The 25,804-nt window shown below is 48.0% G+C and overlaps 2 protein-coding genes across 4 annotated transcripts in view; both read right to left on the bottom strand.

The window, feature by feature from the left end:
* ARRB1 (arrestin beta 1) overlaps nt 1–19,881 on the bottom strand; it is a 124,431-nt gene extending 104,550 nt beyond the window's left edge. The window contains exon 1 of one of the 2 annotated variants that reach the window (XM_083737008.1): nt 19,417–19,881. In XM_083737008.1, coding sequence (XP_083593134.1) covers nt 19,417–19,436 — 20 coding nt within the window. In that variant the 5' untranslated portion in view covers nt 19,437–19,881. The remainder of the gene's footprint in view (nt 1–19,416) is intronic. The other variant, XM_083737007.1, reaches the window with a different exon arrangement.
* Nucleotides 19,882–21,333: 1,452 nt separating this feature from the next.
* Nucleotides 21,334–25,804, bottom strand: part of ATG16L2 (autophagy related 16 like 2) — a 63,653-nt gene continuing 59,182 nt past the window's right edge. For both annotated transcript variants that reach the window (XM_083736780.1, XM_083736781.1), the window contains one exon: nt 21,334–23,670. In XM_083736780.1, the coding sequence (XP_083592906.1) occupies nt 23,583–23,670 (88 nt within the window). In that variant the 3' untranslated portion in view covers nt 21,334–23,582. The remainder of the gene's footprint in view (nt 23,671–25,804) is intronic.

Below are 25,804 nucleotides of genomic sequence, written 5' to 3'. Positions count from 1 at the left end.
CTGGGAACTGTCTTGAGACAAGTCAATGTGTTTGTTTCAACGTCAGCGTGTGACAGGATGGGAGGAAGGCTGAGAGATTAGAAAAGCCCTTAATTGACGTTGGAGTGAGACTGAGTTGAGAAAGAAGACTAAGAGCGCATATTGATATAGGAATGTATTAGATAAAATTTAAAGAAGTATACAATAATAAGAGTACATTCATTTGTAAAAAAGGAATATACAGCGGGATAGACAGGAAGTCTAGTGTGTTGGTAAGTATATGATTTGGGGGGAGGGGAATTGCTTTTTGTTTTTTGGATATAATTTTTGTATACATGTTGGAAATTATATTATAGTAAGTCCTGTAATGTAATATGACAACGTTTACCGGTGTTATATAAGAGTGTTAACAAATAAATAAAATGCAAATTTAAAAAAGCCCTTAAAAACACAGCAAAACAAAAACAAAAACACGCAATACAGATCCTAGAAGAACCGTACAACCTGGGCCATTATTTGCAATCAACAGCTTCTTCTGAAATATCCCAGTGCCTCTCAAACATAAATGGGGCTCCTTGGGGAAAAGCTATTCAATGTATACATTGCAAAATCAATATTCCAGCCGAATATGAGCTCTGCCAGAGTCACTCGGGAGCTGCAAAGGCCGGTCAAGTATCCTGGTGAAAAGAAAGATGCCTTCTCCTCTCGCACGTCCGGGAAATCTGGAAAACAGGCTCCCCGATTTTGCTTGGCTTAGGATCACTTGATGTAGAGCTGGAAGGGTCCCCCAAAGGCCATTTAGTCCAACCCCCACCAATGCGGGAATCGTGACTTCTTATTATTATTAATATTCATTTCACTTCTCTAACGCTTTATATTTTAAGGGGGGTGGGATCTCAAAGTGGTATATAACACATTCAAACATCAAACAATCCAAAGTAAAACAAAGTCACTGGAAAATATTCCAGATCCGTCTCTAAGGGACATTTTGCTTTGCACATATGAATTGCCTACCGTAGATTCCGGTGTATAAGACGACTTTTTAACCCCGGAAAAGAGATTTAAAAGTCGGGGGTCGTCTTATACGCCGGGTACGGCTTTCTCCCGGCGCGGAGCTGCCAATTTGGGGGGTCGTCTAATACGCCCAGTCGCCTAATACGCCGGAATCTACGGTACTTCCCCATGGCAGAAGGACTCTAGGAAGACAGTGGGGTATAGTGGTTAGAGTGTCGGACCAGGACCTGGGAGATCAGGGTTCAAATCTTCTGCTTGCTTGCTTAAGAAAGCTGCGGAGGCCAGGCAGGTGGAGATGCCAGTCACCAACCTGCTGCCCAGAGCTCTCCGTGTGGCTGCAATTGGACCCACACCGGTCGCAAAACGCACCTGGCGCCTGGGGAATTTCGAACACTGAATGTGAGAACAGATGCTGGACTAGATGGGCCACTGGCCTGATCCAACATCTGGCTCTTATGCGCTTCTCAAAACACTCATTTAATGGTTATAGAAGATATGTTCAAAAAAACCCAAAATAGTTTTGACTCCGTGCTAGCATTCGAGTGACAAAGGAAGTAAACGGAGGTGGATAACAATTAAGGATTTATTATGTTTTCAGAATGTATTGGAAAATTTATATAGAAAGATTTATTGTTTTGCGTACATTCAATTGTAAGATAAAACATATGCAAAGGGACTTGACAGGAAGTCAAAACTGAAGAAAAGATTTAGTAAGATAAAAGGGGGGAAATATTTATTTTCAATATTATCATTATCTATTTCTGTGTGTGTGTGTGCACAGGTGTGGGTTTCGTATGGAATGTTTGGGAGGAAATAAGACGGTAAATAACAAATAACAAACAAAATATTGATGTATGTAATTTTCATTTCTCAATTACACTGTGTGGTACGCATGGTGGTAATGTTTTTTGTAACATAAAATCATTCAATAAAAAATCACCGTATTTTTCGCTCTATAAGACGCACCAGTCCACAAGACGCACCTAGTTTTTGGAGGAGGAAAACAAGGGGGGGGGGGGAATCTGAATCTCAGAAGCCAGAACAGCAAGAGGGATCGCTGCGCAGTGAAAGCAGCAATCCCTCTTGCTGTTCTGGCTTCTGGGACAGCTGCGCAGCCTGCATTCGCTCCATAAGACATTTCCCCTTACTTTTTAGGAGGGGGGAAAGTGAGTCTTATAGAGCAAAAAATACGGTATTTTAGAAAACAAACAAACACTCATTTAACTGGACTTGACATCATGAAAAAGCAGGGCCCCTGAGCCTTTCCCATCCTGGCCGGTTTCATCACCCGCTACAAACAGCTGGTTCCCCTTCCTTACATCAACCAAGCCATTAAGAGTGTTGCAATTAGTTGTATAACGGGCAGCGATGGTGGTTTAGAAGCACAGTTCAGAGGAGCAGAATGTGATCCTCCGCCCGCCCGGAGCCGGCTTTTAATAAATCTGAGAGCGCTTCCCGCTCGACCTCTCGCAAATGGCCTGGGAACGAGCGCAATTGCTAAGAAGCCCTGGCCGGCTCTGTAAACAGTTTGATCAAAACTTCCGAAAGACTCATCCAAGGCCCGGAACCCGCTCCTCAAGATCGCAGGCCTCCTCTTTGAAGGACAATGCGGGGCCGGGGACGTGCCTTTGTCAACTACATCAAGGTGTGTGTGTGTTTGTTACAATCAAGCAGTGAATAAATTTCATTACACCAATATACGGACATAGCTGAGAGGGCGAAGCAGCGCGAAAGGTGTTGCAAGAAGCATTCGAAATCCACCAGGTACATTTTGCACCTGGCTATTGGCTACTTTGGGACGCGGGTGGCGCTGTGGGTTAAACCACAGAGCCTAGGACTTGCTGATCTGAAGGTTGGCGGTTCGAATCCCCGCAATGGGGTGAGCTCCCTTTGCTCAGTCCTGGCTCCTGCCAACCTAGCAGCTCGAAAGCACGCCCAAATGGAAGTAGATAAATAGGTACTGCTCTGGCGGGAAGGTAAACGGCGTTTCTGTGCGCTGCTCTGGTTTGCCAGAAGCGGCTTAGACATGCTGGCCACATGACCCGGAAGCTGTACACTGGCTCCCTCGGCCAATAAAGCGAGATGAGCGCCACAACCCCAGAGTCGTCCGTGACTGGACTTAACTTTCAGGGGTCCCTTTACCTTTACTTATTTGCAAATATAAGTGGCCTGAGCGTAAGACGGAGGGGCTCGCAGCATCAGCACCAAAACAGATTTCGCTTCTCCATCTGTCATAGCTTTGGGTCCAGCACAGAGCAAGCAGGTCTCTGTGTCTCCAGCTTCTAGCCTGCATCCAGCTCAGCTCTCACACAACTCTCACACAAACCGGGACACTACTTCTGGTTTTGCGGAGTTTGTAAACCGAATAGTTCGTAAACAGGACTGTTCTTAAACCGAGGTACCACTGTAAGACTTTTGAACCATCTGGTAACTAGTCATTCTGTTTTGGAGCCTATCTTAAACACCTGAGTTTCTAACACTGGTTCCAAGGCCCTGATAGAGAGTCCAGGAAGGAGGGCTAAATTAGGGCCCCTGAAGCCCAGCTTCCCAGCCCCTGGAATATGTCATAATAATAATAATTCATTATTTATACCCCGCTCATCTGGCTGAGTTTCCCCAGCCACTCTGGGCAGCTCCCAGTCGAGTGTTAAAAACAATACAGCTTTAAATATTAAAAACTTCCCTAAACAGGGCTGCCTTCAGATGTCTTTAAAAAATAGGAACTAAATACCCACTTTAAAAAATTTAAGTTAGAATTTCTAGAGTCCAAAAAGAACCATGTAAAACATGTGGGTAGGGGAATCAAAGCAGGACATTTAAAAAAAAAAAAAAGCCACAGTAAGAGCTGCTGCCTTCGAAGATGGTGGACTTTCATTTGCTAGAGGGTTTTACGCAGAGGCTGGGTGGTGACGGATCCAGCGTGCTGGAGCCGTGAGCTCCCTGAGACGGCAGCCGGGCCTGGACTAGATGACCTGATGGAGTCCCTTCCCAACCCTTAAGATTCTAAGGAATTGTAAGGTGCCAGTTTAAAACAGCGCAGCTTGTTCTCCAGGCCTGAACATAAAGCAAAAGGCTGGGAGGCGTCAAGGCCCTGCAAAACGAAATCTCTCCCCGCACGAGTGACACAGATGCAGGATGAATTATGCAGAGGCTAGGAAAATATATGTGAGCGAACCACTTTGCTTGGCGCAGCGTTTGGGTCCCCTGGCGCAAAACCTCAGCTTGACGATTCGGCTGGTGCCTTGCAAAGGCAGGCAGGCAGGCCAGATAACGTTTTTTGCATTTCTAGATCCGTCCTGGCAGCGCAAGGCAGGACGTGATGAGCAGAGGGTGCTAAGGAGGGACATGAGACCCGGGAGCAAAAGGCCCCGTCCTGATTTATGCTGTGTGCACAGGGGAAGGTCTGCAAGCAGCCAAGACTTCCTTGGAGACGAATGAAGCGGGCCGAGTTTTGCACAATCTGAGCCACGAGAAACGCCAGGAATCTCGGCAGATAAGGAAACAAGGAGTTTCTGACACCGAGAACAGAACACAGGCTGCATAAATCCAGGAAGAAAGGCTGATGTAGCCCAAGAGCAGGACACTCTAACCTAGCAAATCCTTGGAACTGTCAACATCCAGATCGGAACGTTTTTCTGCTCAGAAACGTCTCGGATAAATAGCAACCCTCGAGGCTCAGAAGAAGATTTTTAATGTCAAAGTGCCTTTTCTCCAGGGTCCAAGAGCTGGAATGAAAGAAAGGATGGGGGAGGGGAGAGCCAAGGGCAATGTCAGCCAGGAAACCTAAATATTCAGCAGATTCACTCGGGTTTTTTTTTGGGGGGGGGGAGAGAAGCAGATGGTGTCGCAGAGAAAACAAGAAGCAGCAAAACAGGGTGATGGCTGCCAGTTCTTGGATTAGGCAGCATCCAAAATGCTGGGGGCTTTTGAGTGACATGAAGCTCTTCACGACACAGCATAAAGAGTGACAAAAACATTTATTGTTGTTGTTGTTGTTGTTGTTGTTGTTGTTGTTTGGGGGGGCTGATGCTATTTCCAGGTCTGATTCAGTCACATACAGTGGTACCTTGGTTCTCAAACTTAATCCGTTCCGGAAATCTGTTCCAAAACCAAAGCGTTCCAAAACCAAGGCGTGCTTTCCCATAGAAAGTAATGCAAAACAGATTAATACGTTCCTGACTTTTAAAAGCAACCCCTAAAACAGCAATTTAACATGGATTTTACTATCTAATGAGACCACTGATCCATTAAATGAAAGTAATAATCAATGGACTGTACTATAAAATAAATAAGACAGTATTGTAGATGATAAAAATTAAAATTAAATGACAGTCATTGTTTGGATGGGGGGGGGGGGCTTTTATCCATTTCCTCAGTCAATCAGGAAATCAATCAGTAGCTGAACTGGGTTCCACACAGCCACAAAAACAAATTAACCGAAAAAGCCACAAAAACAAAAGCACAAAATTAATAGCAAAAATAAAAGCGCCAAACTTAATCTGTTCCAGAAGTCCGTTTGACTTCTGAAATGTTTGAAAACCAAGGCACAGCTTCTGATTGATGCAGGCACCCCGGAAACAATAGCCGACAGCCACATCTGACATTCGGCTTCCGGAAAACGTTCGAAAACCAGAACACACACTTCCGGATTTTCGCCGTTTGAGAACCAAGGTGTCTGAGAACCAAGGTACAACTGTACTGGAATTGAAGTCCATTTGGCACTCTTGCATAGCAAACCCGCTCCCCTGAAAGCTCGAATTCCTTGCAGTAAGTAAAGCGATGGGAAACAGCACTTTAAAGTGTGCAATAACAATGGTTTGGTGCAACAGTGTGTAACCTCCCTGCAAACACATAAGAATGAACGCTCAGTAAATAGCAGACATCGTCTGACCTCCTGCAAGCTTGGTGAAAACAGATCAGGATAAATGCTCAAAAAATTGTCATGGTGTTTTTTAAAAAATAGTCTCGCTAGGGAAGTTTTAAAACTGAATTTTCTTTTTTTAAAAAAACCCTTTTAACCAAGGAAACAGGAACTTTTCCAGCAAAACCTCCATAGAAATGAATGGGAGACGCACAAGAACATGATTTCTTTACAAAACTGATATACAGCTTGATCATTAAAACAAACAAACCTCAAAGCGGTTTACAACCCAAATGTCTCAGGTTTACAAAAAGAGTAAAACAATGCAATTGTTAGTAAAAACAACCAAAACATTCAAAAAGTGAATTCCAAATGCCATTAAAATTGGAATTCATTTTTATAAACAGTGTATTAGGTTAGGTTTAGGTTAACTACAATAACAATCATGTAAAGTTTAGGTTTTCTGTTTGTTTACATGGGTGTTTATTTTTTAATTATTGTTTGCACTTCCTATTTTACCTTGTGCACTTACAGTTCCATACTTACTTTTCAATAAAAAAATATTTAAAAATTCAAAACTTAAAAGCAGCAATAAGCTAAAAACACATCAGCATTCCAGATATCTGAGTAGCCAAGTCTAAACAAAAATGACCCCACATCCTTGCAGCTTCTCCCATTATTTTCAGTGCGTGGAAGAACTTCCCACTCAACATTTTAAAGCACAAACTATTAGGACGGCCCATTGTTACTGGATATTAGTGACACAATGGCAGATCTCTCACAGAGGTCGGCCTTTCTTGAAATGTTAGCGCTGTGTTGTTTTCCTCACCCCGTATTTCTCGCCTGGCACTGAGAACCAAAAAGGCCCTGCAGAAATGTTTGGAGCCTCTGGTTCAGTCTTACAAACAAGCAGCAAAGAGCAAATTGCTATTTCCAGAAAGCTGCCGCTTCCTTCTCGGAAACAAGCAAAACTCCCAGCAAAGCCAATTCCCCCAGGCATTCTGAATTTGCAAGGATCCGGCCGAAGGGAAGCTTTTGAAAAGTTCACCCCGGTCCCAAACAGCAGGGTCAACTCTGCAACGCTCGGAGCTCCCTTCCTCTTCACATTCCCTGGACGGCAGCCAGGACGGCTGCACTGGACCAGGGGTCAGCAAGGTTGACCTCGCCTGGGCAGGTTCACTCCAGCAGAGATCTCTCCGTGGGCTGGATTGCACGCACGCCCGTGATTTCTGGCATCTGCACAGAAGTGATTTTTTTTTTTAAAAAAAAATATTTTTTATTAGAAATTTTAACAAACCATATTGTTGTTGTTGTTTAGTCGTTTAGTCATGTCTGACTCTTTGTGACCCCATGGACCAGAGCACGCCAGGCAGACGCGATTTCCGGCATCTGCGCAGACGTGATTTCCGGTGCCGCGGAAGCGAGTCCCGGTGCTGTGCTGCACCGATTTAGCACAGCATGCAAGGACTCACAAAGCAGGTGGCCCAGTTCGGGGGCGGTTCGGGGGCTGGTTAAAAAAACCCTGTGGGCCGCTTGTGGCCCACGGGCCTTAGGTTGCCAACCCCTGCACTGGACAAACATCAAACGCTAAGGGGGAGCTGTTATGTACTGTTTCCCCTGTTGTGGGTGAACATATCAGTTGACACAGTGATTCTCCAAACAGCTCTTGTTTATTCACAGGCCAGAACAGAACTGAACTGAAGGGTTCAGCCAGCCTGCTTATATAGAGCTCCAGTACAACGTAACTGTAACAACTTTCTGTAACTATCCAATCACTGAACGTCATTTTCAATCCCTTATTTGCATATGTGGACCTGAACTATCTACAGTATTCCCCCTGCTGGCCCGGGATGAGAACTTCAGTACATAACAGGAGCAGAGCCGCCATTTGGCTCAAAGCAGTTGCTTAGGATCCACATAGGAGCTCCCCTTCACCGTCCCAACAAATGCACTTCTATTCTGGCTGCCTTATCAATGAGTCCTGCTGGAAAACAGCCAGGGGCCATCAAACCCTAAGGTGGCCAGTCAGGTATCTCGATGGCTTGCTTGCCTTTGGGTTTCCCAGCTCCCTGCCCTCAATATTTACGTTATGAATGGTCCGTGCCATCATTTTAAAAAAACAACACACGCCCGGAATAAGCCACTAAATGTGTGGACTTCCCCTGGATCGGGGGACTTTTCTTCTTTAAGTTCTCAAAGTTCTTAACCGAGGTTGTCACCTGAACTAGCCAGATGCTCAACCGTGAATCAATCACAGCCAGTCAACCCTTTGAAAAATAAGACTTTAGAACTGTCTTGCCCCAAAATGGCAATTAGGCATTCTGTTTTGGTGACTGTAACCCTGGTTTAAGAAGGACTATAACCCTGGTTTGAGGTGGACCGTAACCCCAATCTAAGGAGGACTGTTTTTTGTCGTTTAGTCACTGTAACCCTGGCTTAAAGGTAAAGGGACCCCTGACCATTAGGTCCAATCGTGGCCAACTCTGGGGTTGCGGTGCTCATCTCGCTTTACTGGCTGAGGGAGCCAGCGTACAGCTTCTGGGTCATGTGGCCAGCAGGACTAAGCCGCTTCTGGCGAACCAGAGCAGCGCACGGAAACACCGTTTACCTTCCCGCCGGAGCAGTACCTATTTATCTACTTGCACTTTGTGCTTTCGAACTGCTAGGTTGGCAGGAGCAGGGACCGAGCAACGGGAGCTCACCCCGTCACGGGGATTCGAACCGCCAACTTTCTGATTGGCAAGCCCAAGAGGCTCAGTGGTTTAAACCACAGCGCCACCCATGTCCCAAGCAACCCTGGCTTAGGGTGGTCTGTAACCCTGGTTTATTTGGTGCCTAGCTTCTATATCTGAGTTTCTAACACTGCTTGCCTGAAGTAACAAAGATGACACATCTCAAACCTGCCTCAAGCTGGCTTACTCAGAGGCTTTGAAAACAAGACGAAAAATGCCTTGCTAAATGGGGAAAAACAAAGAACGTGTAAAATTTTGCATATCAGCAATGAGATGTTCCTACACACACACAGGTAGTGTGCAGCTCAGAGTTAGTTAACTGAGGAAGTGCATTGGGGGAAATCAATTCGCTCCGCTCTCCTCCCTGAAGAAGAGAGCTTTCGACATTTCTGAACTTTCCAAGCGAAGCTGAACATCATGTTTTGTTCCCAGCATGCAAGTGGTTTATGGGAAGCAGGCAGCAATCTCTCCCCCCACCCACTCTCTGTGCGGAAACAAAACCTTTACCTCTGAAGACCTATCCAAATTTTGACGCAAATGCTGAGAAGCTTAGAAGTGAACATGGCACAGTCGGCCTGCAAATATACTGCGCAGCTCCAGGGAGGGAGTGTCCAGCTCAGCGCCTGCCTTGCGTGTAGAAGGTACTGGGTTCAGTTCCCGGTGTCTCCAGGCAGGGCTGGCAAAAGCTCTTGCCTTGTGGGAGTCATAAAGCCAGAGGCAGAGGTTTGTAAAGCTCAGAGTGCTGGTCACGAGGTCCAGAGGTACCCTGCAGCATTTACAAACCTCTTCCCACATTGCCTGTAACCCTGGAAAGCAACTGCCAGTCAGAGTAGACAAAATGGAGTCGGCAAAAAGCAGCTCCTTCTGTTCTTGTATATTTTTAAGCAGCAGTTGTGGTGCAAGACAGCTGTAGGGCGCCAGGTTGGGGGAGACTGGAGGGCAGGAAATCTAGATAGCTATGTCTAAAAAAAAGAGAAAAAAATGAATCCCTGTTCGGTCGTGGTCACAAGAACAGTTAACCAGGTAAGCAATGCAGAAGGAACCATTTTGGAGAAAAAGGGAACAGGCACATACAATCAGGTTTTATTTAATTATTGTTAACATTTATCTACACATCGCCATCAGGGCACAGGGCTCCGTGCACAATTTAAACAATAAATTCTGCCACTGCCTTTCCATCGGTCTGGATTATTATTCAGTTTCAGCACTTCATGTCTTGTGCTACTTATAGTGGTACCTCGGGTTACAGATGCTTCAGGTTACAGACTCCGCTAAACCAGAAATATTACCTCAGGTTAAGAACTTCAGGATGAGAACAGAAATTGTGCTCCGGCGGCGCGGCAGCAGCAGGAGGCCCCATTAGCTAAAGTGGTGCTTCAGGTTAAGAACAGTTCCAGGTTAAGAACGGACCTCCGGAATGAATTAAGTTCTTAACCCGAGGTACCACTATATTAACTTTAGTAACCGGTTTTTTATCTGTTTCTCCCATGCGTACAGCTGAAATTGATGCTTCCACCCATTGTCGCATGTAACCTGCATGATATGCTATACACACAATGAAAATGTTTGGGTGGGGAGCGGGATAAATCCTGCCCCAAAGGGCATTCAATCTGCAACAACAAATATGAACGATGTGATTTTTTTTAAAAGCCATAGTTTAAAATGCAATTTTCACAAGCCATTACCTTCAGGTACGCTAAAACAGCTGCGCCTTATTTTGTGACCTCGTCTTAACGCATCGGGAGAGGTCCCTAAGTTGTGTACCCAAGACAACGCAAGTGAGGCATTCACGCCTCTCGACCATCCTTTCATGCCACTCGTTCTTAGAGCTGAAAAGGCAACACTATTCATGCCAGCAAAGTTACATGCTAAAAGTGGCCTTGCATAATTCTTTTAAGTCCCTGCAGATATGAAGCTATTGTGTCAGGACGAAGGCAGATCAGAACCATTCCCTCCACCAACAAACTCACAAGGTATGTGCAGGAGCGTCTAACGTGAAGTGGTCCAGCCCTGTGACCGCACCACTTGAATCTCCAGATAGTGTGGTTCATTTTTTGCCTCCACATTCCACCTTTCCAAAGACCTTGGCAGACAAAGTACTGTAGTTCTCCCCCTCCTCATTTAATTCCCACGGCGGCCCTGTGAGGTAGGTTAGGCTGAGAGGCAGTGACGTGCTCTGGTTATCTCCCACCTGGCCGCCAAGACCACATAACAACGGTCCTGAAAGACCTTCATTGGCTCCCATCATTCTGCCCAGACATGGAGGTCCAGCTCCAAGGGCCTTCTGGTGGTTCCCTCCCTGCAAGAAGTGAGGTTACAGGGAACGAGGAAGAGGGCCTTCTCAGTGGTGGCGCCCACCCTGTGGAATGTCCTCCCATCAGATGTCAAGGATATAAACAACTATCTGACTTTTAGAAGGCATCTGAAGGCAGCCCTGTTTAGGGAAGTTTTTAATGTTTGATGTTTTATTGTGCTTTTAATTCTGTTGAGAGCTGTCCGGAGTAGCCTTCTGGCAGTTCCCTCACTGTAAAGCTTACAGGGAAGCAGGCAGAGGGTCTTCTCTATGGTGGCTCCCTCCCAATGTCAAACGAAACAAACAGATGACTTTTAGAAGACATCTGAAGGCAGCCCTGTATAGGGAAGTTTTTAATGTTCTATTACAGGCACCCCCAAACTTGGCCCTCCAGATGTTTTGGGACTACAACTCCCATCATCCCTAGCCAACAGGACCAGTGGTCAGGGATGATGGCAGTTGTAGTCCCAAAACATCTGGAAGGCCAAGTTTGCCTATGCCTGGTGTATTATGTTTTAATATGTGTTGGAAGCTGCCTAGAGTGGCTGGGGCAATGCAGCCACATGGGCAGAGTATAAATAATAAAATTATGATAGTGATGATGATCATTAAGGGTGGGGGGGAGAGGTCACAAATGAACCCTGAGCCACAGGTGTCATCTTTCTGGCCCCAGAGTTGGAGCCACAAAAGCTTATTCCGCCGATGCCTCTCTGCCTCTCACCTGCCCTGCCAGGGTAGTTCACCACTGCCAGCCGCTCTGGTTAGGCTCGGGAACTAACGAGCTCGTTAGGCACGCGTCTGGGATGCTCCATAGCTAAGGATCACTCTATTTAGTCGCCGATAATTGAGTGGTGTTTGTTTGATCTCCGTTTCGAAGATTTATGGGGTTTCTTATTTCTTTCCATGTGGCAAGAGCAGAATATTAAAGCGATTTCATCGATTTCCTTTGAACACACTGAATGGAGAAGGATATCCAACCTGCTCAACATTTCAGCGCAATGCTCGGGGATGTTGCAGCAGCTGGCATTGCTGGATGTGCAAAGGGTAAAAAGAAGGAGGAATGGGCATGTGAGGGCAGTAGCTCAGGGTAGGAGGTCTCAGGTTCAAATCCTGACCCGGCAGCCTCTTCTTCTGTTCTTAGGCCCAGCTCCGCCATGGTGACCCTCCTTTCCTTGCAGCAACCCGCACTCAACAGTGCTTGAGAAAAGACTCAACATGGTGGCCCCTTTCGAGGAGGAGAGAGAGAGCTTTTCCACAAGTGTGAGCTTACAACAGAATAGTGTTTGGCCTGAACATCATAAGGAAATAAAAAGAGAATGCTAGGTCAAGCCAACGGTCTAGTCTGGCAGCCTGTTGTCACAGTGGCCAACGTGATACCCATTAGAGTACAGTGGTGTAGTCTGGATGCGAACGGGATCCGTTCCGAAGCCCCGTTCGCATCCTGATAAAATGTAAGACGCAATGGTGCATCTGCAAGTCGTGTTTTGCCGCTTCTGCGCATGCGCGTGATGTCATTTTGAGCGTCTGCGCATGTGCAAGTGGTAAAACCCCGAAGTAAAGCGCTCTATTACTTCTGGGTCGCTGCGGGACGCAAGCTGAAAATGCACAACCTGAAGCACATTTAACCTGAGGTATGACTGTATCTAAGTGGCTCCCGGCCCACTATCCCTGCAGGAGTGTCTCCACACCCATCGTCCAGCCCAGACACGGAGGTCCAGCTCCGAGGGCCTTCTGGTGGTTCCCTCATTGAGAGAAGCGAGGTTGCTGGGAACCAGGCAAAGGGCCTTCTTGGTGGTGGCGCCCGCCCTGTGGAACACCCTCCCATCAGATGTCAAAGAGACAAACAACTATCTGACAGTTAGAAGACATCTGAAGGCAGCTCTGTTCAGGGAAGTTTTTAACGTGTGACATTTTAATGTATTTTTAAATCTTTGTTGGAAGCCGCCCAGAGTGGCTGGGGAAACCCAGGCAGATGGGCAGGGTACAAATAATAAATTATTATTATTATTATTATTATTATTATTATTATTATTATTATTATTATCCAAGTTGTTGGCCATGGCTGCTTCCTACAGAAGCGAGTTCCACAGTTTAACTGTCTTCAGAGCACTGCCGCTTCCTACAGAAGTGAGTTCCACAGTTTAACTGTGCGCCACGTGAAGGATTGTCTTCAGAGCACTGCCACCGAGTTCAGATCCTGCCTGCAATCTCCCCAATGTGGATCGCCACTGCGAGAACTAGATCCCGGCCTAGGTGGGCTCAATCCAGCAGCCAGCTCTTTCTTAACTTCTTCTGGTCCTCAGGGTTCGTCACGCTGCTCTGGGAAATACTGTATAGGGAACACACAGCCTGCGTGGCAGCAGAATGCGCAGGCGGCGGGACCTCCCTCGGCCCCCCTAATGTTTGGGAAACGCTGCTAGGGAGCTGGAAAACAAACATGGCTGGGTGGCGGAGAGATCAAGGCAAGAGTGTTTACAAAAGCCGTAAGTAATGAGAAAGAAGAGCACTGGGCGGGCACAGCAGAGCACCATGCGTGTTGACGGCTGCGCGGCAAAGGGATGTTGGCAACACCTAGGAGAGGCTCTTGGACGTTCCAGTTGCAAAGCCAACACTCGGTGGGTTTAATTTTGGAGATGCTTAATTTTTGCTGTTGCTGGTATTCTATTTTTTGAATTGTTATTGCCAAGCCTGATTACAAGTTAGGTGGAGGTGGTTCAGTTTTACTGCACACTTACTGAGATGTTTTTATTTACTGATGATGACTAGGGCTGGGCGATATCTGGTTTTCAACATTGCGATATATCACCAGCTAAACGTCGCGGTATTTCAGACATTGTGATGTATCAGTATAAAGATGGAGCTACACAGAGGCATTGCCTGGCTGCACAGTTTTTCCTATATTATGATTTTTGCACAGCACACATATCACGATTCATGATACATTGCCAGGACAGAAATTATGAAACCGACATCGCGATATGGACTTTAAATAGGTTTTGCATGACATATCGCCCAGCCCTACTGATGACTACTTTTGTTATATTTTTGCAATTATGTAAATCTTTTTTCCATTGTGAGCGGACTTGAGCCTGGTTTAACTATGGAAAGGCAGCATACAAATAAATGGCAATGAAAGTGGAAGTTCCCTAAACAGGTTTTCACAAGGACTTGTTTCAGATTCACCAGTTCATCATAAATCCCAGGCTCCTGGCTTGAAGCAGGTTTAGGATTTGTGATAATAAGCTCAGATACTACAAGAGGCAAATGTAAAGGCCTCTGATCTGCTGAAGGTTTTAGAAGCAGGAGGAGCTAGACAGGAGGAAGATTGCTGGAGATGACATTGTATGTTGATGGAACCTTCCCCTGTCTATGAATTCTGGCAGGTGAATCACAGAACTGATATGGAGCATATCTCTCTCTCTCTCTCTCTCTCTCTCACACACACACACACACACAATGCAATTCAGCACAATCTGGTCCAGCTGCAAAAGCGACTCCCAATCAATCAATATCTGGACTAGACGGACTTTTGGTCTGATCCAGCAAAACTTTTCTTATGGTGTTAGGGTGCCAACCAAGCAGTTTGTGTACCCCAGCATCAATCCTGGGTTGCAACACTAGCACGACAGGCTACAGCCAAGCACCCCGATGATGGAAGACACAGGACAGGCGAAAGGGAAAGCGCAATGGAATTTTGCTACCATCAGTTAAGAGCAGTGGTCCCCAAACTAATGCCAGATAAGGCCCGAGGGACTTGTTTATCCAGCCCACCGAGACCCCCGCCGCCTGCTGCCGCTGCCTGCTCTTACTGGCGCTGCACTGCGTGGCTGCCCACTTCTGGGTCGGAGGAGCACCAGAAATAGCTCGTGCGCATGCGCAAGCATTATTTACACATGCGCAAGCATTATTTCCAGTGCACATCTGGGTCAGAGGAGGCCTGTGCACATGCACACAAGCTATTTCTGGTGCTCCAGACACAAATGTTCATGGCCCTCTAGCAGCTATGGGGGCTCAGTGAACAGAGGTGAAGCCTTTAGCGTTAACTATTGGCTTGAGAGCAGTACATGTGAAAAGGATCTAGGAGTCTTGTTTGACCACAAATTTGACATGAGCCAACAGTGTGATGCAGCAGCTAAAAAAGCCAATGCAATTCTGGGCTGCATCAATAGGAGTATAGCATCTAGATCAAGGGAAGTAATAGTGCCACTGTATTCTGCTCTGGTCAGACCTCACCTGGAGTACTGTGTCCAGTTCTGGGCACCACAGTTCAAGAAGGACACTGACAAACTGGAACGTGTCCAGAGGAGGGCAACCAAAATGGTCAAAGGCCTGGAAATGATGCCCTATGAGGAACGGCTAAGGGAGCTGGGCATGTTTAGCCTGGAGAAGAGGAGGTTAAGGGGTGATATGATAGCCATGTTCAAATATATAAAAGGATGTCACATAGAGGAGGGAGAAAGGTTGTTTTTTGCTGCTCCAGAGAAGCGGACACGGAGCAATGGATCCAAACTACAAGAAAGAAGATTCCACCTAAACATTAGGAAGAAACTCCTGACAGTAAGAGCTGTTCGACAGTGGAATTTGCTGCCAAGGAGTGTGGTGGAGTCTCCTTCTTTGGAGGTCTTTAAGCAGAGGCTTGACAACCATATGTCAGGAGTGCTCTGATGGTGTATCCTGCTTGGCAGAGGGTTAGACTCCATGGCCCTTGTGGTCTCTTCCAACTCTATGATTCTATGATTCTAACTCTGGAAGAGAGGCGTGGAAAATGTTTCTGGCTGTATATCCAAAACAATTTATTTTGACATTAACTATACTATACTGCACTGAAATGTTTAAATGGTTCTTTGATTGTCCTTGAATCTTCCCACTACACTTGCCATCCTCCCCTGCCACACCCTTGGAGGGCCACGGCTCTAACCACTATGCCACACTGCCTCTCGTTTATCCAAGGCAGGGTGGGGGGACAGAAAGGGGAGCGGCTGGGGCATCATCTTGCCTTCAGTGTTTATATTTTGAATTGGGTTTGGTATTTCAATGTTCACGTGAAGGCGTCCAGAGAATCTGGTCAGCCATCGACCAAGTGCCATGAAGATTAAAAACAATACCGTATTGGCCCGAATATAAGCCGCACCTGAATATAAGTCGCACCTTTAAAATTGGAGGGGGGGGGGAGAGAGAGAGAGAGAAAGACAATACCCAAATACAGTGGTACCTCAGGTTAAGAACTTAATACGTTTCGGAGGTCCGTTCTTAACCTGAAACTGTTCTTAACCTGAAGCCCCACTTTAGCTAATGGGGCCTCCTGCTGCCACCGTGCCGCCAGAGCACAATTTCTGTTCTCATCCTGAAGCAAAGTTCTTAACCTGAAGCACTATTTCTGGGTTAGCGGAGTCTGTAACTTGAAGCGTATGTAACCTGAAGCGTATGTAACCCGAGGTACCACTGCATAAGCCGCTCCCTTAAAATTCTGCAAGCACTCACACCTGCTCCATTTTACCGTATGTCTGTTTCAGCAGCAATATCATAAAAAAGCCAATTTTTGTAAGTTAAGCTGCGCTTTAACTTTTGCTTTAACTTTTCATGGTCGGAATTTGAGGGGCAGGGCAGTGAGGCATATATTCGGGCCAATACGCTAATTATCCATTTCTCCTCTTCCAAAGAAGAAAAACTGGAACCAATAAGGCAGGCACCCCCAAACTTGGCCCTCCAGATGTTTGGGGACTGCAAAACCCATCACCCCTGACCACTGGTCCTGTTCGCTAGGGATGATGGGAGTTGTAGTCCTAAAACATCTGGGGGGGAGTTTGGGGGTACCTGCAATAAGGAGATAAATGAGCTGTCCCTGGAAACTGAGGATACAGTCTCATGCACCAGGCTAGGGAGCAGCCGAGTCAGACTGGTCCCATTATTGTCTACACTGACCGGCAGCACTGTCTCTCCAGGGTTTCAGACAGAGAGTGTTTGAAAGAAAAAAAGGAAAGGAAAGCCATTCAGCTCATGTCCTCTACTTGTTGTGAACTAGGCAGGAATTACTTCTGAGCAGACATGCACTGTAAATCCATACACAAATCCATTTTTCTTTACAAATCCCAAATATGCCGTGAACTTGGCCACCGTTTTATTTCCTAGGGTTTGAGAAAAGGAGGCCCACACTGAACCTGTCAGCAAAGGCAACCATAATTTTAAGCGGCTCTCCTCCCTGCCACAGCCCCGGTGCCGAACAACGTACAATCTGTCACCAGCTCAGGCATTTCGCAAGGAAGGGGTGCAGCACACCAGAGGCACTTGAGAATGTGCTCAAGAAATGGCTGCATTTGTACACACACACACACACACACACACACACACACACACACCAGAAAGAGCCTTGCTAAATGCAAAAACCTCTGCCTGGTCCAGCACTCAGGCCCCAAACGCAGGCAGGCAGCCAGCGTACGTCTGATAACCTGACAAGCAGCAACCCCACACTCTACGTTGCATCTCATAGATCCCCAAAGGCCATCTAGTCCAACCCCCTACAATGCAGCTGAAGAATCCCTGGGAGATGGATATCCAACCTCGGCTTAAAAACCTCCACCACCTCCCGAGGGAGACCGTTCCACTGTCAAACAGCTCTTCGCATCAGAACGTTCTTCCTGATGTTTAGTCGCAATCTCCTTTCTTGTAACTTGAAGTCATGGGTTCGAGTCCTGCCCTCCGGAGCAGCAGAAAAACAAGCTTGTTCCCTCTTCAATGTGACAGCCCGTGAGATATTTGAAGGTGGCTCTCCTATCTCCTCTCGGTCTCCTCTTTTCCAGGCTGAACATACCCAGCTCCTTCAACCATTCCTCATCAGGCTTGGTTTCCAGACCCTAGGTCATCTTGGTTTCCCTCCTCTGCCCACCTTCCTTCTTAAACTGAGGTCCCCAGAACTGGTCACGGGACTCCAGGTGGGGTCTGACCAAGGCAGAATAGAGTAGAACTACTACTTCCCTTGACCTCCCCTGCCCCCAACTCTCAGCGGTATACTATCCCTGAACATGGAGGTTCTGTTTTACTATCATGGCCAAGGTCCGCAAAAATAAAAACGTAAATGATTCAGAGGGATATAAAAGCCATCAGCCTTCAACCTGCCTGAGTCTGTTGGGCCAATGCAGCCCCAATTAGTTACAACGTCGTTTCATCCCTTGCTGGGAACTAACTGGCAGCCAACAAGACATGGAAGACTTCTGGGCGAGACCTTAATATCACCAGCAGGTCGTGCACAATTTTTATTATTTATTATTTAATTATTAGCTTTTCTACAGAAAATCTGGAGGAGACTCTTGAGAGTCCCATGGACTGCAAGAAGACCAAACCTATCCATTCTGAAGGAAATGAGCCCTGAGTGCTCACTGGAAGGACAGATCCTGAAGCTGAGGCTCCAAGACTTTGGCCACCTCATGAGAAGAGAAGACTCCCTGGAAAAGACCCTGATGTTGGGAAAGATGGAGGGCGCAAGGAGAAGGGAACAACAGAGGACGAGATGGTTGGACAGTGTTCTCGAAGCCACAAACATGAGTCTGACCAAACTGCGGGAGGCAGGGGGAGAACAGGAGTGCCTGGCGTGCTCTGGTCCAGGGGGTCACGAAGAGGTGGACACGACTTAACGACTAAATAACAACAACAGAAATTCTGAATCCCGGTTAAAGGAATAAAGGCTGGCATATCTGTGCCAATTATGTTGTGCGGCTGCTGTGAAAAACACATGAGCAGCACTGATCCTGCCACAGAATCCAGACAAGCCACAGCTCAACCGTAGAGCAAGCCAAAGGGGGCAGGTGTGATCTCTAGGTAGGGCTGAGGATGCTCAGGAGAGTCATTGCTGCCAGTCAGTGCTGGCAATACTAAGCTAGGCAGGACAGGGATCAGACTCAACAGAAGGCAGCTACTTCCTATGTTCCGAATACCAGCCTGGACGCCCCTTCCAACCTTCTTTTCTGGCTCTCTGCAGAATTAGTGGTGTTGTTGTTATTTAAATTTGCATAAAAGCAGGAATCCCCCACCTCTTTGGTGCTAGTCATGCGAGGCTGCAAAGCAGATACACACCCACTCAGGAAGAACCTACACCAAAACCAGCGCGATTTACTTTGGAACGCACCTGCAGAGCTGTTCCTAACTTCCAGGTACCCTTTTACACCAATACCGAGCTGTCTCCCAACGCCCCCCACGCCCGCTTTTCAAACCTGCGCCACCCGAGCCACCTCTTCACACGTTACGTTTTGCGCGCGTGTATCGAGTGCGAACGCAGCCAAACACGTGCCGCACACACTGCATCAACGTGACCGGAGCCGTCGTGCAGCCTCCGGGTGGGAAGACACCGCGGCTTGCTGCTGCTGGGTCTACGTCGCCCATACCGGGGCGCAAACGCTCGTCAGAACGCGCCCGACGCGCGTCCCAAGCGCAGTCCCGCTCCGGACCCGCATCTCCCTCCAGGCGCGGCCCTGTGAAGCCCCCACCCAGGAAAGACCCCCAGCCACCCAGCCAACCTCCCTCTCCGCGGAGCGCGGCGCACTCACCGGGTGCCTTTGTCGCCCATGGCCTCCGCTGGCGTCTCTGCTGCCGGGCGCGGAGAAAGCGAGGGACGGGGGCGCGCTCCTTGGTCGTCCGGCGGCGGGCGATGGGGCTCGGCTTCTCCCGGCCTGCGCAGCCCGGGCAGGGCAGGGACTGAGCTCCGCCCGGCGGCGGCGGATGCTGCGCGTCGGGAGCCACCAGCTGCAGCCAGAGCGCAGCGCAGCGACGGAGCTAGAGAAGAGGAAGCGGCGCCCGCCTCGCAGCAGGAGTCCGCGCGGGGGCGGAGAGGGAGCTGCCGCTTAGAGACGCCCTGACATGCCTCCCCCGCGCCGCCGCCGCCGCCGCCGCCCTTCTGGGCCGGGATTGGAGCGCCGCCGCCGCCTAGGGACCGGCCGCTCGCGAGCCGGAGGAGGAGGAGGAGGCGCCGCTAAGCAGCAGCCCAGGCGCGCGCCCCGGATTCCCCTCCTCCGCGCGCGCGCGCGTCACGAGCGGCAGACCGCCGAGCCGGCAAGCAAAAAAGGAAAAAAAAACCCAATCCCAAGGATGGCTCGCCTCCGCCCTGATCTCGACACGCGGCGCGCCTTCGGGACGCGTTCACACGATACCCCGGCGCGGAAAGGAGCGCGTGCGGGGTCAGGGCGCGTGGAGCGAGGCTGGCGGAAAAGCTGGCAGGCTGGAAGGAAGATGGGGCGGGTGGGGAGATGCGTAGGATTGTGGAGCTGGGAGGGACCCGAGAGGAGGGTTGCCAACTTGGTACTGGCAAAATCAAGGACTGGGAGGGGCGATATTTTTTTCCCTTTGGTGCTGAAGTGACTTCAAAGCAATCCATGACAGTCTGTTGCAGCCTCACCCTCTGGAATTTGTCACACACATGCCGGCACACACACAGGAATGTGTGAATCTGTCTGTGCTTGGCAACCCAGAGTTTAAATACATGGCCTTTTGCACACCCTCTCAAACACATGCATTTGGAGAGGACCCCTAACCTGGGGGAGAGAGGGGGCCTGAAATAACGGAGAAAACTCTATCAATACAGGACTTGGCATTTGACATTTGAAATATGGGACAATCCTGTATTGTCTGAAATCCACACACCTGGGCACGAACTTCACTGAAACCAAGCAATGAGGATGTGATGGAAGACCCTGAACGAACACAGGGCAGGCCAGACGCCAGCCCTTTCACAAGCGCAAAGGCCCACCCCAAAGTGCGTAACTCAAGCCAGTGAGCCCAGCTGCAAATAACATGTTGTGGGGGTTTGAGAGAGGGCATGTGAATATGCAGGGTGGGAACAAAGAATGCCGCTGTACCTCCGCTCTGGAAACTCCCTGCCCATTGATATTAAGGCAGGTCCCTTCACCTGCTAAGAATATTTTCTGTTCAGGCTACCTTACCCAGGCATAGAATGTTGACATGTATTTTATTTTTTAAGCTGCCAGTTTTGATGATTAAGCAGTATATAAACACGATTAAATAAAATGAATAGGAAACTGCGGTATGAGATCATTGGCCCATTCAGCTCAGCAATGCCTGCACTGACTGGTTCTCCCATGCAGGATTTGAACCCAAAACCTTCTGCATGCAAAGCAGATGCAAATATTGGAATTACACATTCGGAATTCTAAACCCTCCCAGAAGCTGCTGGTTTGGGGCAGGCAATATGATTACTATTTAGCAATATATTAGGGGGTGGGGGAGCTTTTTCATCCCCCCAAGGGCTGCGTTCCTTAATGGGTGGCCTTGTGGGGGCCTGAGGTGGGCGGGGCCAGAGCTAAAAGAGGGTGGAGCAAGGGATCTAACTCCTTGTCTTTGCACAGCAGGCTACATTCCAGCCAAATGATGTATTGCATTTGTTTGCAAAAAATATGTTCATTAGGCAAAACTGCATACAGAAACCTGTATATTAAGAGAAAAAACACACGTTTGGGTTATTCTTTTTTTTAATTGCAAACTGATCCAGAAATGTGAACTATGGAAAAATGAGAAATGGGGAGAAAACTGGAATTGACCAGTTCAAGCTGGCAGGAAATGCAGTGTTTGGATGCTTGAGTCAGAGGCTTTGCCCATCTAACCCAGCCTTGCACGCTCTGGCTGGCAGCAGCCCCAAAGCCTTGGGCAAGCGCTCTTTCCTTGCCCTACTGCCCAAGATCCATTTTTTATTTAGAGATGATGGGACTTGACATGGGGCCTTCAGCACTCAAAGCATGTGTTCTGCGTAGACACGGGTCTAGGATCTTGTGGAATCTCATGGAGAGAATCAGGCCAAGACTGCCTTTCTTGATGGAGGCAGCTCTCCCAGGCCGGCAGCAAAGACACCATGCGCTTTGAACAGAGATGCCAGGACCTTCTACCAGCTTTTAGCTGCAGCTCTGTTGACCAGCCTAGTTCTGTTCCATGTCAATTTTCATGTGCTCAGTCTTTATTCTCTCCCATTTCCTGTGGATTTTACACACGCACAAAAAAGAGCTACATGCTTTCTCAGCACCCCTCCTTTAAAAAGCATCCCATATACATTTTTCTCATTTTTTTTAAAAAAATGAAAACTGCATTTCAAAATTTGGAAAAATGTGTAGTCTGTTACAGTACTCTCTTTGTCTGCAGTTACCTTCCCTAAGGACAAAGTGCTCCATCTTCTGTCGCTCCATCTCCCATCATCCAGTATAAAAGCCATCCGATCGCTCTCCGACTCTCACAGGCTTCTCTCCCCTGTCTTGTGGCAGGGAGTTCCAAAGGCATCGGTTTCTTCAAGGAGTGTTTTCCCCAAGCATCGGAGCCTGGGATTGTCCCAGGTGGCCTGAGAAATGAATCAATGGTTCTCATCCAGCTGAGAAGCTGGATGTCAGAACTGCGTAGGGGTACTGGACCTGGGTTCACCTGGCACGCCATTCCAGCTGCCCCCAGGCACACAAGGGGGGAAAGGGCTGCTTAATCACAGAATTGCAGGGTAGGAAGGGGACCACTAAAGGTCATCGAGCCCAACCTCTGCATCTGACTTGCTGGAACAGCTGCCTATAGTGGAAAGGAAGACTCACAAGGCAGGTGTGGCTATTCTCACATGCTTACGCCTGCTTTTGGCTTGCTGGCTCCGATCTTGAACTGTATCCTGTTTCCAAAAGTGGCTGTTCCGATGCAAAGCAGGAGGTTGGTCATCTTCTTCACTTCCTTGTCCTCAGCACCTACAATTCAGAGGTAGACTGTCTCTGGAGAAGGATGCTCGTTTGCTTGTTTTATTGCTAACCATATTTATTTCCTGCCCGGCAACAAAGTTCTCCTGGCAGTTTGCAATAAATACAGTGGTACCTTGGTTCTCAAACGCCTTGGAACTCAAACAACTTAGAACCCAAACACTGCAAACCCAGAAGTAAGTGTTCTGGTTTGCGAACATTTTTCAGAAGCCGAACATGCTCCCATTTTAGTGTTACACTTCTGATTTGAGTGTTATGGTGAGGTCTGTCTGTTTTTGGTATTTATTTTGCGTTTTTGTTTTTGCAGTTTTTTTGTTTTGTTTCTGTGACTGTGTGGAACGCAGTTCAGCTACTGATTGATTGATTGATTGATTGATTGTGTGACTGCAGTACACTGTTGATTGCTTTCATTTTATGGATCAATGATCTCTAGATAGTAAAATCCACTTTAAATTGCTGTTTTAGGGGTTGTTTTTAAAAATCTGGAACAGATTAATCCATTTTGCATTATTTTCTATGGGGAAGCACGCCTTGGTTTTGGAACGCTTTGGTTTTGGAATGGACTTCCAGAACGGGTTAATTTTGAGAACCAAGGTACCACTGGATTGCTATTATTTCCAGCAATGATTAGGTTCCACCAATTGCTCTCAGATTTGTCCAGCTCTCTTGCAAAGCCGTCTCAGCTACCAAAAGTCTGCAGGCAAAAGCTGGGAACTGCTGCCTTTTGTAGACCCTCCATGATGGCTGGAGTCTCTTCTCTCGGACCTGAAGGTGCTGTGTGCCAGGCCCACCTTTTCCTTTCCTGTCCTGGCTGCTTGGAGACAGAAGTCTGTGCTTACTTGCACATGGGGAGCCAGCCCACAGACTTGTGACGTCCCTGAACATTCTCTTGAGCCCAGAGACCAGTAGCAAGAGACACAGGTAGCCTCAGAGGGAGACAGGAGCCGGATATTGTCCTCATCTCCACGTGGCCACAGGGCGAGAGCTCAGCTCCAGAGGACCACCTTCCTGCCTCGGTCCACACTCCCAATGTAGGCTCCAGAGGGGCTCCAGGCCACAGCGTTCACAGGTGAGCTTGCAGGCACAAGGAAGGAAAACAGAGAGGCACCATGACGACAGATCACACCCACTCCTTACACCATATTAAGAGGGTGCTACATTATTAGGGACGCGGGTGGCGCTGTGGGTTAAACCACAGAGCCTAGGGCTTGCCGATCAGAAGGCCAGCGGTTTGAATCCCCGCGACGGGGTGAGATTCCGTTGCTCGGCCCCAGCTCCTGCCAACCTAGCGGTTCCAAAGCACATCAAAAGTGCAAGTAGATAAATAGGTATCACTCCGGCAGGAAGGTAAACGGCGTTTCTGTGCGCTGCTCTGGTTTGCCAGAAGCAGCTTAGTCATGCTGGCCACATGACCCAGAAGCTGTACGCTGGCTCCCCGGGCCAATAAAGCGAGATGAGCGCCGCAACCCCAGAGTCGGCCACGACTGGACCTAATGGTCAGGAGTCCCTTTACCTTTACAATTGTTATCATTATATTATTATTATTATTATTATTATTATTATTATTATTATTATTATTAACATTATAAACCACCCTATACCACAAATGCCCACAAATTCCAGGCAAAAAAAAGGTAAAGGACCCCTGGACGGTTAAGTCCAGTCAAAGATGACTACAGGGTTGTGGCGCTCATCTCGCTTTCAGGCCAAGGAAGCCGGTGTTTGTCCACAGACAGCTTTCCAGGTCATGTGGCCAGTAGGACTAGACTGATTCTGGCGCAACGGAACACCGTGACGGAAACCAGAGTGCACAGAAATGCCGTTTACCTTCCTGCTGGAGCGTTACCTACTTATCTACTAGTACTGGTGTGCTTTCAAACTGCTAAGTTGGCAGGAGCTGGGACAGAGCAATGGGAGCTCACCCCGTTTTGGGGATTCGAACCGCCGACCTTCCGATCAGCAAGCCCAAGTGGCTCAGTGGTTTAGACCACAGCGCCTGGGGGTCTCAGGGCTGTTCGCAGAATAAAATCAAGATCTAAAACCACAAAATACATAGTAAAAATAAAAACAACAACCCAATAGCCCCCCCACCAAAAAACCCCAGCATATTTTAACAGGGCACAGGATGTCAAAAAGATCAACCGAAAGCCTGATTAAAAAGGAACATTTTTGCCTGGCGCCTGAAGGTTTATAATGAAGGCGCCAGGCGAACTTCCCTGGGGAGAGCATTCCACAGACGGGGAGCCGCTGCCTTAACACTTTGGGACCAGGTTACCTAAGAGATCGCCTCCCACCGCATGTGGCGACTCAACCACTTCAACCGGCGGAACGTGCACTGCCACAGGCGCTGCAAAACACCCGTTCCGCCATGTGGCTGTGGAACTCCCTGCCTCTTGATGTCAGGCAGGCACATTCACTGTACTTATTACAGTGCCCACTAATAACATTCTTGTTTAGACAAACCTACCTGGATGTTTAGAAAGTCGACGTGTGCTTTAATTTTTTTAGCCAATGGTTATTTTCATTTGTGAAAGTTTTGCATTACCTCGCTGTTCGTTTTTCTTATTGATAACTTTATTGCTTTTGCTTTGAGGTTGTTTTTATAGTTAAGCTGTCATGCGTCCTTCTAGGGTGGCTAAGTGGGGCCAGGCTGCAGCTGTGCGCAGTGCCAGGACAGGAAAGATATTTCCTAGAGGATAGTGGCCTTCGATGCCCACCGAGGGGGCCTCGTGCACTGAAGGCAGGCTGGCTGAAATTGCACAAGTCAAATCATGCAAGTCGCATCATCCAAGCAAAGCAGAGACCTTCAAAGCTCTTTAAGCACCAGGTAACCCCAACAGATAGCTCAATTGGTTAGAGCATGGTACTGATAATACCAAGGTTGCAGGTTTGATCCCCGTATGGGACAGCTGAATATTCCTGCATTGCAGGGGGTAGAACTAGATGAATCTCAGATGATCCCTTCCAACTTTGTGATTCTGTGACCTTTTAAGCTCTTTGCCTTGCTTGGATAATTTGACTTGCACAAGTTCAACCAGCCTGCCTTCAAGAGCACACACAGTTACAGTCGTGCCTCGCAAGACGAAAAGAATCCGTTCCGCGAGTCTCTTCGTCTTGCGGTTTTTTTGTCTTGCGAAGCAAGCCCATTAGCGGATTAGCGCTATTAGCGGCTTAGCTGGCTTAGTGGATCAGCTGATAAGCAGCTTAG

This window comes from Podarcis gaigeae (genome assembly GCF_964106915.1).
Source record: "Podarcis gaigeae genome assembly, chromosome: 4".
Taxonomy (NCBI): domain Eukaryota; kingdom Metazoa; phylum Chordata; class Lepidosauria; order Squamata; family Lacertidae; genus Podarcis; species Podarcis gaigeae.
The sequence above is the reverse complement of the archived record's forward strand: the minus strand, read 5'-3'. Positions and strand labels throughout refer to the sequence as shown.